At 42.3% G+C, this 19,025-nt stretch overlaps 2 protein-coding genes across 2 annotated transcripts; one reads left to right on the plus strand and one right to left on the minus strand.

Moving 5' to 3' along the window:
• Positions 1-2,448: 2,448 nt before the first annotated feature.
• LOC311493771 (protein-glutamine gamma-glutamyltransferase 2-like) lies at positions 2,449-11,976 on the plus strand (the record flags this gene model as incomplete). The annotated part of the gene is made up of 15 exons (XM_084552551.1): positions 2,449-2,465; positions 2,821-3,006; positions 3,091-3,324; positions 4,798-4,916; positions 5,015-5,143; positions 6,019-6,187; positions 6,400-6,529; positions 6,726-6,829; positions 7,602-7,690; positions 7,870-8,023; positions 9,891-9,979; positions 10,254-10,437; positions 10,545-10,705; positions 11,501-11,637; positions 11,829-11,976. Exons 1-15 carry the CDS (start codon positions 2,456-2,458, stop codon positions 11,974-11,976), a joined length of 2,043 nt encoding a protein of 680 aa, XP_084408677.1. The 5' UTR covers positions 2,449-2,455.
• Positions 11,977-12,796: 820 nt separating this feature from the next.
• On the minus strand, positions 12,797-16,742 carry LOC311493772 (kelch-like protein 10). The gene is made up of 5 exons (XM_084552552.1): positions 16,381-16,742; positions 15,411-15,897; positions 14,686-15,324; positions 14,301-14,450; positions 12,797-13,893 (listed from the first exon to the last, which is right to left on the minus strand). The coding sequence occupies exons 1-5, from the start codon at positions 16,509-16,511 to the stop codon at positions 13,549-13,551; spliced, it is 1,752 nt and encodes a 583-aa protein (XP_084408678.1). The 5' UTR covers positions 16,512-16,742; the 3' UTR covers positions 12,797-13,548.
• Positions 16,743-19,025: the final 2,283 nt, after the last annotated feature.

The raw sequence follows: 19,025 nt of genomic DNA on the forward strand, positions 1-19,025 counted from the left end.
ACCCCCCCCCCCCCCCCCCAACCTGCTCTGTTCTTTCTTCTCCTTTACAATCTCATTTCAAGAGCTGGGGAAGGGGGGAGAGTGTCTTGGTTGTCCTCTTGCAGAAGGACAGCTCCAGCCCCAACGCCGCTGGCGTCAACTTCCAGCTCGAAAGGCAATGATAAAATCTGGGGCAGACAGGACGGGAGTACTGTACAGAAGACCTTTAAGGTTTTGAAAAGATTGTTGGCACTCACGAGACTAAATGAAGGGTTTAGCGGGACTAGTCAAGGCAGTCAGTTGTGCTGCTACCGAGGAAAAGTTTTTGCAGAACCGGCGATAGTATCTAGCCATTTCAGGGAAACGACGCAGCTCTCTCTGGGTACAGGAAATGGTGAAATCACTATGAACTTTGCATCTGCAGGACGCACTTATCCTTGACCAACCTGCTGACCAAGATAAAGCACAGTAGCTTTTCCAAACTTGGCAAGACAGAGGGTTAGGGATGCAGCTGCAAGACGTTTACAAACTCCTCTCAGTGTAGGTATGTGACTAGACCAGTCACCAGAGTATATCACCATGTCATCAGACTTTGCATCTAGGAGGCAAGGTGAACTCCATGGACTAGAGCTCTTCCTTAACGTAACACCCCCAACCCTGACTCTCACTCCAGCCGAACATCAGAGGACTACCATCGGTCTCTGTATCTTCCTTTATCCCATCTCCTACCCCTCTAATCCCATCCCCTACCTTTCCCTCCCCTTAACCTGCTCAAAATAAACTTTGTACATACTGAGGTGTGGTCTTGTTAGTGAAAAACATTCATTCATTCATCTTCATCAATTTAGAATCACCAATTAACCTAATGTGCATGTCTTTGGACGGTGGGAGGAAGCTGGAGTACCTAGAGAGAACCCACACAGACACAGGGAGAACATGGAAACTCCACACAGAAAGGCCCCAGTCGGCCCATGGAATCAAACCCGGGACCTTCTCGCTGTGAGGCATCAGTGCTAACCACCCTGCCACTGTGCCGCCCTAGCGAAAAACATAATTGTCTTATTTACAACTTTAGTTTGTGTGCATTGTTGACCTTTACTGAACACATTTCAGTCTTTTCTGTTCAGCATATTTTGAAATTGTTGGTTTAATTTATCTGCAAACCAGACAGGAAAAAAAACTGCACAGTCAGTTTGCAGTTTCATGACACGATGCAATAAATAGTTCATTGGAACAAATGGTTGGTTTCATTTTCAGATTTACACATAATTTGGTGGTTGTGTTTTAGTTCTCAATCCTGTCATCCTTTATTTCTTCATTTTTATGTCCGTCAGTCTTATTTCACTTTCCTTTGTCACTGAGCTGTTGCAACATACTAAGACAGCATCTACGGCGTATTTATAGCTTTTTTTTTGACTGTACCGATTGCAGTCATATGACAATGTGGCAACAAACCACAATGATGCTCCTTATTCTGCAGACACTTAAAAAAAACACAATTGTTTTAGGCTTATTTACAACTTCTATATCTGCTGCAAACTCCACTCTACTTTTTTTTTTTTTATTGTATGTTTTAGTTTTTCTGACCTTCACTGAACACATTTCAGTCTCTTCTGTTCAGCATATTATTCAGAAGTTGCTGTTTCACGGCCCTGACACCTACTTCCTCCAGAAAACTTACGGTAAACTGAACGATTGTCCTCATGCTGACCTTAGCGCGTATTTTCCTGCCTTCAAGTTCAAAGGAGTATGTAGAATGTAATTTACCATTTTGTTTGCGTTGTATCAATCTGTAATATATGCAATAAATGATTTATGGAAAGAAAAAAGTTTGTTGTTGGTTTTATTTTTAGATTTACACATAATTTGTTTCAGTTCTCAGTCCTGTGACCCTTATAACAGTAGCCTATATATTCTCTGTAAAGTGACTCATCACAGTGGCTTGCTGCTGCGCAGATGACTGGAAAAGGCATTCAATGATAAGCCTATGCATAAAACAATGCAGACTCCGTGCATTCTTTACTTGTTTGCCACCTGCATTGCTTTGCACTACGTCTGTGCTCTGAGCCCGTACAGTGCGTAGATGCTGAATTAAACCCACTGAAAGACCAGAGTGTTGTGAGTCACTTCAACAGCGCAATTTCCAGCGTAACTGCTTATATTATTTGACACAAACACTTTAACACAGTTTAACACTATTTGAGCTCACAATGTCTTTTCAGCAGAAATCTTTCACAGTCAAGCCTGAATTAACAAAAAAAAAAAAGGAAGGAAGCAGTGTTTTATCTCGCTCTGTCCTTACAGTTTACGGGGGTTGTGAAGACCTGACAGATGGGGGCGCCCCGATCAAGTTTCACATGCTACAAATACCCGCCCTGGGCTGTTACACTGCAGAGCATTTGGCCAATGAGCACATGCTGCAGCTCAAGTGTCCCTTTCCACACAGAAGTTGAGGCACAAGAACTTCATTGCAGACATGGGACAAGGTAAAGAAGAAGAAATTGTGTGTCTGCCTCATACTGTAACGTAGGGCTTTGCTTGTTGACCGTGTAATCTACAGCTGAGGGAGCAGGCTGCCTGCACAGAGTCAGACTATTTTGAAGAAGTATCAGATTAGAGCCGTGAGTGAAATGTGATGAGCAGGAATGGTGGATGACATTAGATATCTCAGATCTGGAACTTTGAGTAACACACAATCTGCGTTAGGGAATCTGTGACTCATGATTTCCTGTGATTTATCCAATGTGAAGGAACTTTAAACAAGTGATCAAGTTTAAATAAAGTCCAAACTGTTGCACATATTTTTTTTTTCACCTGACGTGTCTATCTGTCTTTGGACAGCCTTGGGCATTAAGAGCTGTGATCTGGACATTAAGAACAACAACAGGAGTCATCACACCGAGCTGTTTGGAGAGGAGCGTTTGATCGTGAGGAGGGGACAGCCCTTCAGCATTATTTTACACCTGACGCCCGGTGGCAAAGAGTTCAAGCTGGGTGAAACCAGCTTCACATTCATCGTTGAGACTGGTACAGTCTGAATGCTTGCTGCAGTTTTTCACATGTTTGTGATTTTGTATTGACGCCTCTACACCCGTCCTTGTCCCTCCCCAGGTCCGGTACCCAGGGAAGAATCAGGCACGAAGGTTTCATTCGGTCTACGTGACACCACGGTGGAGACTGAATGGAGTGCATCTGCCACTAAAGATCCCTCAGGAAATACAGTGCAGGTTTCTATCACTTCCTCCCCTAATGCTCCCATTGGGGTCTATTCTCTGACTGCGCACCAAGAGGGGAAGAAGATCGATTTGGGACAGTTCACCCTGCTTTTCAATGCTTGGTGCCCCAGTGAGTACATGAAGTTATCTCCCACTGATTTACCATGAGCTATTGAAGCTTTAAATGCAAATTGTCTTGTGTTTACATTTATGCAGTGGTGTGCTCTTATTATAAAACAAGCAGTGGCTATCCTTAGAAAGGAAAGTTCACCTGCTGCCTTAAAAATGTGAGTAAACTCAACCTGAAGAAAATCTCTGTTTCAACTCAAAAGTTATAACTAATGATAATTTCTTGAGTTAATACAACTTATTAGGTTACATTATCCATCGAACTGAACTCATTTATCTTTATCTTGTCAAATTAATTCACAGTTCCTCACTATTTCAGTTCACCTTTCCAGGTTAAGATTAATTTAACTAAATTTATATCAGCCTCCATTTTAAGTTGAGAGCACTAATGTTTTAGTTTCTACTTAGATTTCTCATCTTGACGACTAATGGAAAGTTTTAAAGTTTATTTAAACTTCAGACAGATTCAATTGACATCTTGCCAGAAGTTTAACATTCATTTTATTTAGGCGGCTTAGAGAAGAGGAAATTCAATATTTGATCCACCAAAAACAGACACTTTGAGATTCACTCCTGGTAGGGAAACGACTTCTAAAATTCCCGTCCAATATTTTTGCGGACGTTGTAATACCGTGGTTTAATCATGTTTATAGAGCCTTGTATCAAAGGCACCGCCATTTCAAAACTTAAAAGACATGAGTTAAACAAACATTGACCACACAGACAAATCTCACAAGAAGCCAAGACAATGGATTACTTCAAGAACAACCCCTCTCACCCCCTTGTATGAGACAGTTGGGACTTTAGGTAGCTCCTTCAGCCAGAGACTGCTGCACCCATGGTGCTTCCGGACGTCTTTTGTCCCTGCTGCAGTCAGACTCTTTAACATCAGAATTTCTTAGCACTGCTGCTGAGCTTCTTTTCCTGGACACACAAAGAACATAATACATCTGTATATACCAACTCATCCCTGTCATTACCTCATGTCACTGTGGTGCAGTACTTGGTGCAACTCCTACTGGAGTTTGTCTTTACTCATGATATTCATGAATGTTTATTTTCTGATTATGTATATTCAGCCTCTTTATCACTTAGTTGTTTTTTTCGCTACTTAAACCTGATGTAAATATTTTTTGTACCTTAGTACATTTACATTTATATAGTTTCTCTTCTTATCTTGTATTTTTGCACCGTTGTTCCCTGCTGCTGTAACACCTTAATGTCCCTACAGGGATAAATAAATATCTTATCTTATCTTATCCAGTTCCATTAAGTAATGTCCAAACTTAGTGAACACAGGCAGGCCACATTAGTGACATCTGTAGCTAGAAGGGGGCCCCTGGGGGGGGGGGGGGTAGAGGTTGTTTTTTTCCTTCATGGGTTTAAGGGGTTTATGGTTGGCCGTCTGGGGGCCAACATTTATTTCAAACTATTTCTTGGTTTTCCTTTCCTGACTGTGCGCCCCTGTTTACAGGAGATGCTGTTTACATGCCCAGTGAGACAGAGAGGCAGGAGTATGTTTTATCGCAACACGGGCAAGTCTACAGAGGGACATTCAAAAGGATCTCTGGGACACCCTGGAACTTTGGACAGGTACATAAAATGTCATGGGCTGTCGGTGTTGAGCGTTAGAATCTGCTGGTGTGTGCAGATATGGGTTTTCTCCACACTCTCCTCTTGTTGGTCTGCAGTTTGAACCACGAATACTGGATGTCTGCCTGATGATCCTCGATAAAAACCCAAAATTTGTGGCCAATGCCGATGAGGACTGCTCTGCCAGGAGAAATCCCATCTATGTGACCAGGGTACTGAGTGCCATGGTATGTCTACTTTTGTTATCAAGGGGGAAAAAAAACACGTCTCCATGGTGCACCAGAAAACCTACACAAGGCAGCCCTTCTCCTCCTTTATAAACTTCTCATTCTCCCCCATGGCGACCTTTGTGATACAAAGCAGCAAGAGAGAAAGCAGCCTGCTCAGTCAATGCAAGAGGATTTTAAAAACTAAATAGTGTCTGTCAGCACGTTATTCTTACCGCGTTACGAAACAGCTAGAAGGGAAATCCACGGCTATTTCTATTGGGCATCATCCCTCAGTAGCTGTCATTGTCCAATAAATCAGGGATATTTTCAGACAGTGTGATAACCATGGCAAGACCATACACTAGCCTGTATAGCTACACTCATTTACCAGGTCATTAGGTACACCAGTGAAAGTGAATGCATACTAATACAACAGCCCTGCACTAAATCTCATCTTCATCAGTGGTTTTTCATTGTGGAGGCTGTGGTTTGGTACACATCTGCATGAACGCTGAGCAAAACTGTTGTCTACGTGACTAAGTGCCTGAATCAGCGCTTATGTTCTTGTGATGTCCTACATCTTTTTTGTCTGCGCCTCATTTCAATTATTTACTTCAAGACCACATCCTTCCTTTTGAGTTTCTTATCTTTCAGAGCCAACAGGTTTTTATCCTTACTAACCAAAGACAACATTTCCAGTCATGTGTCAAACACCGGGTCTGATTTGTATTTATCAGTTTCTAACGTTTGGGAGAAACTTTGTGGCCATTGGTTTAAAATGTGCACTCCACCTGTTGATTATGGTCCTGCTTCTGTCTGTCTGTACTTTCTCTCTCTCTCTCTCTCTCTCTCTCTTGTTCACGTGCCCCCCCTCCCTCTGGCTGTGCCCGCAGATCAACAGTAATGACGACAGAGGTGTAATCGTTGGGCAGTGGCACGATTATTCAGGTGGGGTTCATCCAGGGACGTGGATCGGCAGCGGGGACATCCTGCGTCAGTGGGCAGACAGCGGTCCTGTCCGCTTTGGCCAGTGCTGGGTCTTCGCTGCTGTGGCATGCACAGGTTGGAGCACAGCGTGCAGTGGAGTTTGATAATCTGTGGATTTAGACAAGTATTTGATGTGTTTGTTAATTGATGTCATACCCTAACTCGGGTCTTTCTGACCTGTTTGCCATGTTTGGTATTCTACTTATGTCTTCATACTTTATCTCTGCCTCTATCTATGTGTTTTTGGATGTTGGAGTGATGCAGTGTGCCTTTCCTCCTTTCTTCAGTGTCCCGTGCTCTGGGCATCCCGTGCCGAACGGTTACCAACTTTGGATCAGCTCACGATACCGATGCCAACCTGGTGATTGAAAACGTGTACAATAATAAAGGTGAAAAAATCTCTGACGATTCAATATGGTGAGTGGTTTGTGTTAATTTCTTACATAAATACTGACACTCTTTCTTCTCTGTATTCTCTCCCAGGCGAATGTCCATTTATCCTATCAGATAGAATAAACATTCATTATTTTACAGTTTGAAGCAAGGTCAATGTCACAATCCTCTTTTTTCTTTTTTCTTTTTTTTTCTTTTTTTTTTTTACACAATTTTACAGGAACTTCCATGTTTGGGTGGATAGCTGGATGACTCGTCCAGACTTGGAGGACAAGTTTGATGGGTGGCAAGCTAGCGATCCAACCCCACAGGAGACCAGTGAAGGTGATTTAGATAATCTAGATAAATCTACTCTAGCTGCAGTTCCACCAAAACTGCCGAACATCTGTGTCACGATGTGACCATAGTGGTTAGTTTCAGTTTCATTTAATTTGTTGCATACGATAAATACACTGATCAGGTATAATATTATGACCACTTCCTTCCTAATATTGCGTAGGTCTCCCTTGTGCCTCCAAAACAGTCGTGACTCATCAGAGAATGGACATGGGCCTTCTGAGGGTGTCCTGTGGTGTCTGGCAACACAGTGTTGTTAGTGGGGGCCTTTGGGTCCTATGGGTTGATCAGTTTGGGATCTAGTGAATTCGGAGGCCAGGTCAACACCTTGTGCTGTTCTTCATGTTTTTTTCTGAGTTGTTCCTTTTTGTGCATGTGCCTGTGTCAGGCTGCTTCCTGCTGGGGATGGCTGCTGCCATCAAGGAGTGTCATTGCTATGGGGTGGGGCTGTGGGGGTGTCTGGTCTGGTCTAGGTGGGTGCTACATGTCTAAGTAACATTCACATGAATGAATACCAGGTTCAGAAGTTTCCCAGCAGAACATTGAATTGTCGCAACATGGTCAATGTTATCAACTTCTTTTAATGTTGTGGCTGTTCTGTGTAATCTTGCTGCTTCAGTGCTGTTACTTGTACTTGTATATATTGACACAGACATTACTGTACCTATAGCTGATCATTTTATCATTAATTTTAATATGTGTACCATTAAGTGTTTGTATTGACTTCTCACTAATTTTCTGGATATGTGATTCTGTTCAGGTGTTTACTGTTGTGGACCGGCGTCACTGATCGCCATCAAGGAAGGAGAGCTGACCAAGAAGTATGATGCACCCTTTATTTTTGCCGAGGTGAGTTTTTGCTCAAAGACTTGCTCTAAATAAAAATAAAAACATAAAACATGCTCATAGTTTCTGTTTCTGCTATCTTCAGACTGCAGTGTTTTTATTTTCATCGTACAAGTTAGGAGTTTACACTTTAAGGTCTTTTTGAGCATTGTATTCTCATGACATTTTGTGTATGTGCTCAGGTTAATGCAGATGTTGAGGACAAGCTGCAGCTGTCAAATGGAGAGGTCGTAAAGTTCAGTGGCTCGACCACGGCGGTCGGACGTTGCATCAGCACCAAAGCTGTGGGCTCAGACAAGAGACACGACATCACACATCAGTACAAGTATCCAGAAGGTGCAGCAGTCACCCGTGCACTGACAGACAACTCCAAACCTAAAGCCTATCTAACAGGATTCCAGTTAGAACTTTAAACTCAACTCAACTCAACTCAACTTTATTTATAAAGCACTTTAAAAACAACCACAGCTGAAACAAAGTGCTGTACATTGGTGAGGCAAACTATTAAAAAACAATAAAATGGTAAAAACACTAAGACACTAAAAACAATAAAACACTAAAAACACTAAAAACAATTAAAGCACCTAACAAAAGCAGAAAAAGCAGGGTCTTATGCTGGGTCAAAGGCCAAGGAATAAAGATGGGTTTTAAGACAAGTTTTAAAAATGGACAGTGAGGGGGCTTGTCTGATATGGAGTGGTAGGTCATTCCACAATTTGGGCGCAGCAACAGAGAAAGCTCTGTCCCCTCTGAGCTTCCGTTTAGACCTTGGCACCTCTAGGAGCAGCTGATCAGCTGACCTGAGACACCGAGCAGAAGTGTAAGGATGAAGAAGCTCAGAGTGGTCAGGTGGAGCGAGACCATTTAAAGATTTAAAAGCAAATAAAAGAATCTTAAAAAGAACTCTAAAGTGCACAGGCAGCCAGTGGAGGGAGGCCAGAATGGGAGTTATGTGCGCCCTCTTACGTCCTCCAGTTAGGAGGCGGGCAGCCGCATTTTGGACCAATTGGAGACGTGCGAGGGATGACTGGCTAACCCCTAAATAAAGTGCGTTACAGTTATCCAGCCGGGATGTGATGAAGGCATGGATTACTGTCTCAAAGTGCTGATGTGAAAAGAAGGGCTTAACTTTTGCCAACCGCCTAAGGTGAAAAAAGCTGGTCTTAAACACTGCACCAATTTGCCGATCCAATTTAAAATCACTGTCCATCTTGAAGCCCAAATTTGAGACTACTGGCTTCACATAGGGAGACAAGGGGCCCAAATCAACAGGATAAGGTTCACCGATCCCACTAGGACCAAACACCATCACTTCTGTTTTATTTTCATTGAAATTTAAAAAGTTTAAGGACATCCAGTCTTTAATGTCTTCACGACACAATAGGAGTGGCTTGAGCGATAAGGCATCCTTCTTCTTTAGAGGTATATATATCTGACTATCATCAGCATAACAATGAAAAGAAATGCCATGCTTTCTTAGGATGGACCCCAGAGGCAGCAGATACAGTGAAAAAAGCAGGGGCCCTAAAATTGAACCCTGTGGAACCCCATATGACAGCGGAGCCGAGCAGGACTCAGAACCACCAAGGCTGACGCGCATAGTCCTGTCTGCCAGATAAGACTTGATCCAATCTAGAGCACTACCACAAATGCCCACTAGGTGTTGTAACCGAGCCACTAAGATGTTGTGGTCCACAGTGTCAAAAGCTGCTGTCAGGTCCAGCAGGACAACAATAGCAAAGTCTCCAGAGTCATTGGCCAGGAGGATGTCATTAAAAACTCTTAATAAAGCAGACTCTGTGCTATGTAATGTTTTAAAACCAGACTTATCAAACACAGCAGTGCAAGGGACGGGGGGTCAGAGGGATCAGATGCTGGAGCTGAGATGAGAGCCCCTGCAGTATCAATAAAAAAGTTCAGGAAGTTATTGCACATTTCAGGAGATGTTTCAGTGCAAACAGGTTGTGGGGCATTAAGAATAGCATCAATGGTGTCAAAAAGCACCGTGGGTTGTGACGGTTGAAGCAGTATTCACTGAAGTTTTGCTTCGTTGTGACAGGTTTTAGCCGTTGCAGCTCTATTTTTCTGCAGACATACAACAAAATCTTTATCCCCAAACAAAAAAATGCATTTGTTTCCTGCAGTTGCGAGTCACATGGCTGTAACAGCTTTAGTGTAAAAAGACTTATCTGATCATTTTCAGGGTCAAAGGAGGAGAGGCAGGTGTATGAGAAGGCCCTGCACCACAACAAGCTAGAACAGCGAGGAGAAGAGCCGGGGCTGCGTCTCAAGGTTTTTTACTTTTCAGTAATGCAGTAAATGGAAAGCAGTGCAAATACTGTAAATAATATCTGTGTTTAACATATCTGAACATGCAGACAACAACAGGTCACTGCAGAGATCCTGAAAGAAAGAAAAACTAATAGACAAATAAGGGAAACAATACATAACCATGTAAAAGGGGACAGTTTTCTTGCCTTTTGTGTAGATAAATGTTTAAAATGTGTATTGTATAATGCAGTCCATAGATCAAGTGGTAAAAATCACCTCATTATTCTCATTTAAGATCAAGCTGACTGACAACATGATCATGGGCTCAAACTTTGAGGTGCTCGCCATCCTCACCAACAATTTAACGCGTGCAGAGAGGTGCGAAGTCCTCTTCTTCGTCAGAGCGGTGAGCTACAACGGAAAGCCGGGAGAGATGTGTGGATATCTTTCGGACACGGTGGAGGTGCAGCCTGGAGAAGGTTAGCTCCGATCTGTATCTGAATAGTAGCCGTTTTAATCTTAATTTTTACGATCTCACAAAAAAAAAAAAAGGACTGAAATGACATGAAGAACGTGTGTTTTACAGAAAAGCGGCTGCCGGTCCAAGTGCTGTACAGCCGCTATGCGAAGGTCATCACACCCGACAGGCTGATCCAGCTGACATTCATCACCATCAACAAGGAGACCAACGATTACCGCAAGGCTGAGAAGACCATTGTCCTGGATGAGCCAAAAATACAGATCAATGTAAGTATGGACAGAAAGCTGAAAGAAGTGTATTCAAGCAAAAAAATAAAAAATAAAAAAGGCAAGGATCCATAGTGCATATGTAGTAAATATGCCATGTGACACCCCTTGGGCCTCCGGGTCTGCTTCCGGTTTAGGGGGGCTGCTAGGATCTTGGGAGTCGCTTGTTTTCCCTGATTGCAGTCTTAGTCGCTCTGTCGTTCGTGGGTTGTGGTTGTTGCGGGCACATACAGGCTTACATATTCTCAAACTTTGCACGGTATTAAGGCTTTTGGCTACAGTTTTATAAGTAGTTTTTATAAAGTTTCATCAATACATTTGATTTTAAAGAAACACATGTGGTCTCTACATTTTGTCCCTCCTCTGAGCCACGTTATTCACAGCAGTTAGAGTTGGTAATGTGGATAATGATGAATAATCTGTTTTATTCCACTTAAAACTCAGTGTTTTCTCTTGAGGTGTTCACGAATGTTTATTCTCTATAACTCTAACCCTACTACACCGGAGTTACAAATATAAATGGTTCATTTCTACAAGTGACATTTAAAAAAACACTACCTAATGGCTGAAATGAAACCTGCTGAGTTTCTGCAGCTGAAGCGTGCCGTCTCTTTCTCTTCTTAAATGTTAGAAGTCAGGTGGCCAACATTACAGATCAGAGTATGTTTGGACTCAACAAAATCTGACATTTTTTATTTGGTAAGTTGCTATCAAAGTGAACAGGTTAATTAGGAATAATATGATCATCTAAATCATGCATGACATAACTTTTGTACCTTGTTCCCCTCTCTGCAGCTGGTGGGAGAAGCCACGGTGAACCAGCCTGTGACGGCAGAGCTGAGCATGTTGAACCCTGTACCAGAGCAGCTCCATGACTGCAGCTTCACCATAGAGGGAGTCGGCCTCACTGCTGGAAAGCCCATAACAGCAAAGTATGTAATGTTAGTCGTTATGAGCAGGATTCTGTGCTTGTTTTTCTACTTTTGTCACCTTATTAAACAGACGTCGACTGGAACTTTTTACTTTTGTAGCATGCATGAGAATAGACACAAACAGAAAGCAGACTGATTATTATTATTGTTATCATTTTTTGCTCATTGTGTACCTTTTGTGAATCTTGCAGGATCGGAGCTGTGGGCCCCGAACAAGAAGCCAAAGCCAGCGTCGCGTTCACCCCCAGCAGTGCTGGCCAGAGCGTGCTCCTGGTTAACTTCGATAGCGACAAACTGAGGAACGTCAAGAGTTTCATCAGTGTTGATGTGAAACAATGAACCAGCACGGAGTCCAGTAGCATCAGCAGATTAGTTGTTGTTATTGTAGTTTAACTGAATAACAGTAGCTACATGCTACAGAGCTGCTTTGACTTTGAGGTGTTGGGCTTAATTCTTTAACCTGCTTGTTGCACTAGTGTCTCAAAGACAAACTTTTTGTTAAAAAAAAAAAACAATAATTATGCATAGTGGATAGGCGGCTAACAAAAGACTAACTAAAATATCATTATTGACAGTTATTTAATTTAAAATTATTTTGTATTTATTCAGATTTAGTGAGATTTAAAAGAAAAAACTTTCTGACAATTAAGAAAAAACTGTGAAATAAAGAAAACCTGCTAAACTGTGAGTAAAGCGATTGTTTTAGGAGAGTTTGTCTCTGTGGAAAACATTTTGCCAACTGTCAATAAATATACTGCTGGAAAAATCTTTTTACTTGGTGTTATTTGATGTAATTTACAACCTGCAGACTGAAAAGAGATCACACAACCCTCTGGACTATCGCATCACATGAAGCTTCATGAAAAAACATTTGGTGTATATTTTTCAGTTTAATAAATAATAAAGTCATTATTAGCTGAAGCAGTTCATGAAAACTCTATGTTTCTATATTCATAAGAAATGTTAAGGGTACATGCTCCGAAATAAAGCAAGTAGTAAAAACTGAAGCTAAAATTACGACACAAATAAGATCCACCTGATCAGACTGCAGACCAACACTTGCTCTTGGATTGAACTTGTTGAGCAGGCAGTTCTGGGCACATTCTTTTGAAATCTAGGACACCTCATTCCTTATAATGAACTTATTGATTTAAGGTCAAGTTTTTATATAACTTGTCAAACTCAAAGATATCCTCCAGCTTTTTTTCCTCCTTGTAGAGAGCTCCTTAATTGTTGGCATTACGACACCACACACGTCAAAGATAGCTGGCCAATACAAGCAAACACCCTACATGAAAGGGTTTAAATAAGACACTCTGCGCCTCTTGCTCCCTAGAAATCATTGACATCTAATCTGGAACTCCTGCTTCTAATTTAATAAAACCAAACTAAATGTAAACATTGATGTAAATATGACAAAATGACATTTTATGATACAGCAGAAAAGGGCAAAATCTCCTATATGATGAACTCATTTATAGAACTTTTTCACAGGACATAACTGTGTATAGTGTCTAATTTGATGAGGCTGAATAGTTGGGCCGCAGCCTCCACTGCCCCTGTCAAAAATGGCAAGCACAACCCATTTCTTACATATTTATTGGCAGTAATTCACATTAACTGCAGTGCAGCTTTTGTTGTTTTAGTTCATTAAACAGAGTGGTGAGGATTCGTGCTACTGTCAAAGTCAGACTTTGTGTGTTGGTCTGTACTTGATCTCTTTTTTGTGACTCTTTAAGAAAAGGGTCAAAAAGGTGATCAAAGATCAGTACGTAACAAACTGTAAAGCTGTCAGTCTATCGCTCAAACAGAAAGTTTGTGCTATCTCTCGAGCAACAATAACACATCTGTAGTTTGATGCACAAAGACATTTATTTCTAAGATGGAACAGGATGTCGTCGGGCGGGGCCTTCACGACTCCAATTCCTCCTCACTGGAGAATTGTGCGGAATTGCGCGGGGCAGCGTAGTTAGCCATGTTGTCGAGGCCGCTCACCACGCAGCAGCTCAGTGCGCTGCGGGGCATCCCCATGTTGCAGACGCAGGACCAGGCACCGGTTTTGGCGTCGAAGCACTCGACGTGAAAGGTGGTGGAGAAGCCGTTGAAGCCCCCTACAGCAAACAGGCGGTCATCGATCACTGAGAGGCCGAAGTTACTGCGGGGACCCAGCATGGGGGGCAAAGCTTGCCAGGTGTTGGTGTAAGGGTTGTAGGCCTCAACAGAGCGCAGACGGACGGTTCCATTGTAACCACCAACCTACATGAAAAATAGTGAAATACAAACATGATTGCTTTTTAGTTAATAAAGGGGCTTTGAGCAGAATGTGTAGTCTTAATAGATTGATTTGGCATTATAGACCTCAAAACTTCCTCAAGTTGACTAATGCAGATTTCTGGAAGTGATTTGTTAAAGCTGCTGACCATTAATGGTCTGACTGTTGATTAATAGATGCACTAACACATTGACCATTGGTTTCAACTCCCTATACATTACTGATTTCAATATAAAAGCTTTTGGGGATGTAGGGAACTCTCACACGATTAGATTCATAATGAAAAGTCAGTGTTGTCTAACAATCTAATTTGATTCTTGTCTCTTTTGGAAGCCTCTGATATCAGCTTTCTTTTCATGGATCTGTGCGTCTGCGTGTTCGGTGTGCTTACTGCAAAGACGTAGTCTGCGTAGGCGATGACCCCAACACCACTGCGCCTCTCAGCCATGGAGGTGATCAGCGTCCACTGGTTAGTCTTTGGATCGTAGCACTCAGCTGTAGACAGGCACTCAATCCCATTGAAGCCGCCACAAATGTACAACTGGAGGGAAAAGTAAGATGAGAAACTTTTGATGAAGTTTTCAAGAAAAAAACATTAACCTAATATCTGGTACAGATGTGTTTTTTAGACTTATTCGTACTCTTTTGGAGATAAAACCAGTTACAGCAAACAGGGCTTTAGAACAATATTTTTCTTGCCTTGAATTGTAGTGATTCAGTTTAATTTGTCTTTAGATAAAGGCCAATGCTCAACAAGTCAAACTAGCACCACCCACCTTGTCATGGAGGACTGTGCAATTGCCGTCACTCCTCTCCTCATGCATGGGTGCAATTAAAGTCCACTGGTTGGTTCTGGGATCATAGCGCTCTCCAGTTTTGAGTCTGTTGAGTCCGTCAGAACCTCCTATGGCGTATATGCACCCGTCCATCACAGTCACACTGACGTAGCAGCGGCGCAAATGCATCGGTCCCACCTCGTGCCAGGTCTGTGTGCTCAACTCAAACCTGTGCACCGCGTTGAAATACTCTACGCCATCAAAGCCACCGACACAGTAAAGTGATCCATCGAGGAAAGCGACGCCATGGTAGGCGCGGGGAATCCCATTGTTAGTCAGGCTGAGCCAGCTCTTAGCATTGACATCGTACGCCTCGATGCTGTTGGTGGGTCTGCCGTCGCCCCAGCCTCCAACAGCCAACAGGATAGCAGAGGGCAGCCGTGGACGGGCCAAAGGGTTGCAGAAAACAGACCCGGAGGTGTCCATTGTCTGGAGGTCAGCCATGGCCTCCAAGGCCCTGAGGATAATCACTTGACAGTCTTCGCATGCCATCACCACTTTGTTGGTAATCACATCGTTATTGATGTACTCTGGACTCATCAACGCCAGCCTGACCTGCAGAGACACATTGGGATACAACTGTCAAAAGCCTGACCAAAATGTAAGCATTGGTTAAAGTCAAAAGCATATCAAAGTGGCATCTCAGCAGTTGTTTTTTCACTTACATTGAATAAAAGCAGAGCAGCATATCGTTTACGTTCCTCAGGTGCAAAGGCGATCCAGTGAACGACGGCTTCGTACACCGTCTTCTCCTGCTTCACATTGAGCTGGTCATTCTCAATGATTGTTGCAAGCTCCTGAGCAGAGAGCAACAGGAACTCCTCTGAGTTGGCGACAATCTCCTCAAAGTGATGCAGCGTGCAGAACAAGGCCTTGCGGTTCAGTTTTGGCCAGTAGTACATTTCTGTGAACTTCCAGATGCTGAGGCAGTTCTGCGGGTCCATTTGCTTCTCCAAGAGCTCGGTGCACACTTGCACGATGCCCACTATACTTAGGTGGTCTGCAGCTATAAACAGCTCCTTTACATTGTCTGACGTCACAGGAATGAAGCCTGTGTAGGCGTATTCAACGATGAGCCTCATTATGTCAGGTGACACACTGAAGATGTCGAAGACCTGACAGTCTGGGTTGGACCAGTGGGTAAAGAGAGCTCTGTGAGACAAGAAGGAAAGAAAACAAAGGATTCAAAATTAAGTGTGCCACCCTCAAAGATTTAAAGTCCCTGTTGGCCTTTTCAGAACAAAGCGACGAAGCCGCAGTGAAATGCAGAAGAAAATAATGTATTGATGCTGCTGAGTATTGCACAGAATTGACCTCTAACCGTTTTGAATGCACAGATTTCTTCCGATTTTCGAAATCTTTTGATGAAAACCACAAATTTCAATGTTTGGTTTGTTGTCCTGGTAATTTTTTTCTATTGAAAGTCATTGCATTGTGAGTCCAAACTTTTTTTGGTGGAAAATCTGCCGTATCTGTTTAATGTACAACAAAATACCTGTTTCTCCATGAATCAACTTTGTTAAAACATATTCATATGGCTTGTTCTGTAACTCCTAAGCACGCCTCAAGTGTTTTAAGCCCTCATTTAAAGAGTACAAAATCAGCAGCATCAATAACGCTCAACAACCATCTCACCTGAAGTACGGGCTGCACTCACACATGATGATCTTGTGTGTGTGAAACTCAACGCCGTCCACTCTGATCATGGCGTCGCAAAACTGGCGCCCCAGACGGAGCTCGTTGTACACTGATCTGTTGTCAGTCATCTTGTCAATCGCTCTTGGGTTTGAGACCTTCACTCTCCTGCCTCTCGACCGCTGTGCGTGGGTTGTAGTGGGCTGTTTGTGAGGGAGATCTCTGTGTTCTGCTGCAGATTCCTGGAGGAGTTCTAGAATGGAACCTTATGGCATCACAGAACCCGGTGATGAACAGCCACCAACATTCTGATGACAAAACCTCTGACCTCAGGTGACCCGTGTGTGACTTCCTGTTTTGTCTCAGGTAATGGACAAATCAAGCAAAACTTCATAGTCCCATACTGGTGTGTTGAGGGAAATCCACAGGTTGATTTCACAGAGTCACAGTGAAACTCTTATTGATACGACCAAGTTGATACAAATTTAACACTAGTCTTTAAAGCAACATCTGCATATGAAACCAAAGTAAAAGGTTTTCTAGATGCTATTCCACATCAAGGTGTAGATCGAGGCCCTTTATGGATTTCTGTCTGTTCACTCGTTAATTTTCTGGCCAACTTAATTAATTTAAAATGAATTTAAACTGTATATGAGTAATTCAAATTCATCTTCATCTTCTGTAGCCAGTTGTCTTGTGAAGGGTCATGGGGGGACCGGAGCCTATCCCAGCTATCAATGGGCGAGAGGCGGGGTACACCCTGGACGGATCTACAGTCCATCGCAGGACTAACACAGAGAGACAGACAACCATTCACACGCACACCTACGGCCCATTTATTATCAAAAATAAACCTAACAAGCATGTCTTTGGATGGTGGGAGGAAGCTGGAGTACCCGGAGAGAACCCATGCAGACACAGGGAGAACAGAGTAATTAATAATAATCCCGAATAAAATTATATAAATAGGGTTTAGGGTTTTTTTTTGAGATGTGGTCTTAAACTTTTGATCAGCTGAAGAACAGCCTATTTCAGTTTAATGGTTGTTTGCAATAAATTGCTTACTCAAATTTTTTTCTTGTCTCACTCCCACTTCTTCTTTTTGCATTTTGAAGCACCACTTAGAACCTTCTTAAGATCCAACAGTGCAAAATGTAAATTCTTGCAATTTTTCAACTGGTCTTAAAATTTTGATCAGGAGTGTACACACGAGGAACAGAGGGGTGCCTAGACACAGGTGATGCAAATCAACAAGACAAGGTGAAACTGATGAGTTAATCAAAAGGAAAAAAAGACATGGAGTAACACGAACAGGAAATCCAGAACTTAACAAAATAAAACAGGAAACAGAAAAACTAAACACTAACCATGACTATGAAAAAACCAAGAACTTAACAAAATACAGGAAACAGAACCAGAAGAAACTAAACCATGACTTTGAACCCAGGAATGGAAGACATGACAGAAAACATGACAGACAGAAAACATGACAGTCTGTGTCTATTATTTGATTCAGTCGTCCACTCAAATCCATTTAAATTAAAAAATGTTGCTTTTTGGGTCAAATATTGTTAGGAGATTAAAATGTGATTAATTGAGATTAATTAGTTACAAAGCCTCTAATTAATTAGATTAATTTTTTTTAATCGAGTCCCACCCGCACAGCCACAACTAAACTTTTAGATCCACCCTCTCCTCTTGTGAGCTCTAAAGCTTTCATCGTTTCTATTAATCTATTTTTTTTCTTGGTTTTATTGTTGTTTTGAATGTCTAACAGTGTTACAGTGACCAACTCTGGTATTATTCCTTCTCTGTGAAACTACAAATAAAGTGTTATTATTATTATTATTATTATTATTACTACTAATATCAAGAATAATTTTGTTCTTTATCTGTTGGTGCAGATTATGATCGGTCATCAGAAGCTGCTCTGTCCTGCTCCTGTCTCCCCGCAGACAGACAAGTCATCCTAACATCTGACTGGTCACACTCAAGTCATCCAAACGTGGTTAACTGAACACATTCTTACTTCGTCTCAACAGAAATCAAAAGAACAGTCGAACAGAACAGCAAGCAGGGAGCAGAGACTGGATCATGTGGAGCATCAAGTCAAGAGATGAGGGAAGTAGAGACTGAGGAGCCTGTAGCTGGATCCCTTTTAATGTAGGCCCTGTGGTGGTAAGCAGGCCCCGTCAGACTTCCCAGGTGTAGAATCAGCTGAAAAAATGGGAGGTGGGGACGGGAACAAAAGAAATACATTGCCCCTGAATGCCACCTAACATCAACACCCTTACACGTCCAAACAAAATGTTTGGCACTATACTTTCATATACAACTATACAGCACGTGACAAAGCATCAGCAAGAACATTGTCCGATCCCTTTTTGTGACAGATTTCCAGATGGTAGTCTTAAACAATGAGACACCAGCGTATAAGACGTTGGTTGTGGTAATACACTCTAGAGAGAAATACAAGGGGGTCAGTGAAAACCTTTATGGGTTTGACACTTGATCCCAGGTAGACCTTGAAATGTTGCTGGGCGAACAACAGTGCAAGCACTTCCTTCTCAGTGGTGGAGTATTTCAGTTGATGCTCATTGCACTTGCTGGAAAAGTAACTCACGGGATGATCAATCACCCGTTTG

This window comes from Chelon labrosus (assembly GCF_963514085.1).
Source record: "Chelon labrosus genome assembly, chromosome: 10".
NCBI classification, from domain to species: Eukaryota; Metazoa; Chordata; class Actinopteri; order Mugiliformes; family Mugilidae; genus Chelon; species Chelon labrosus.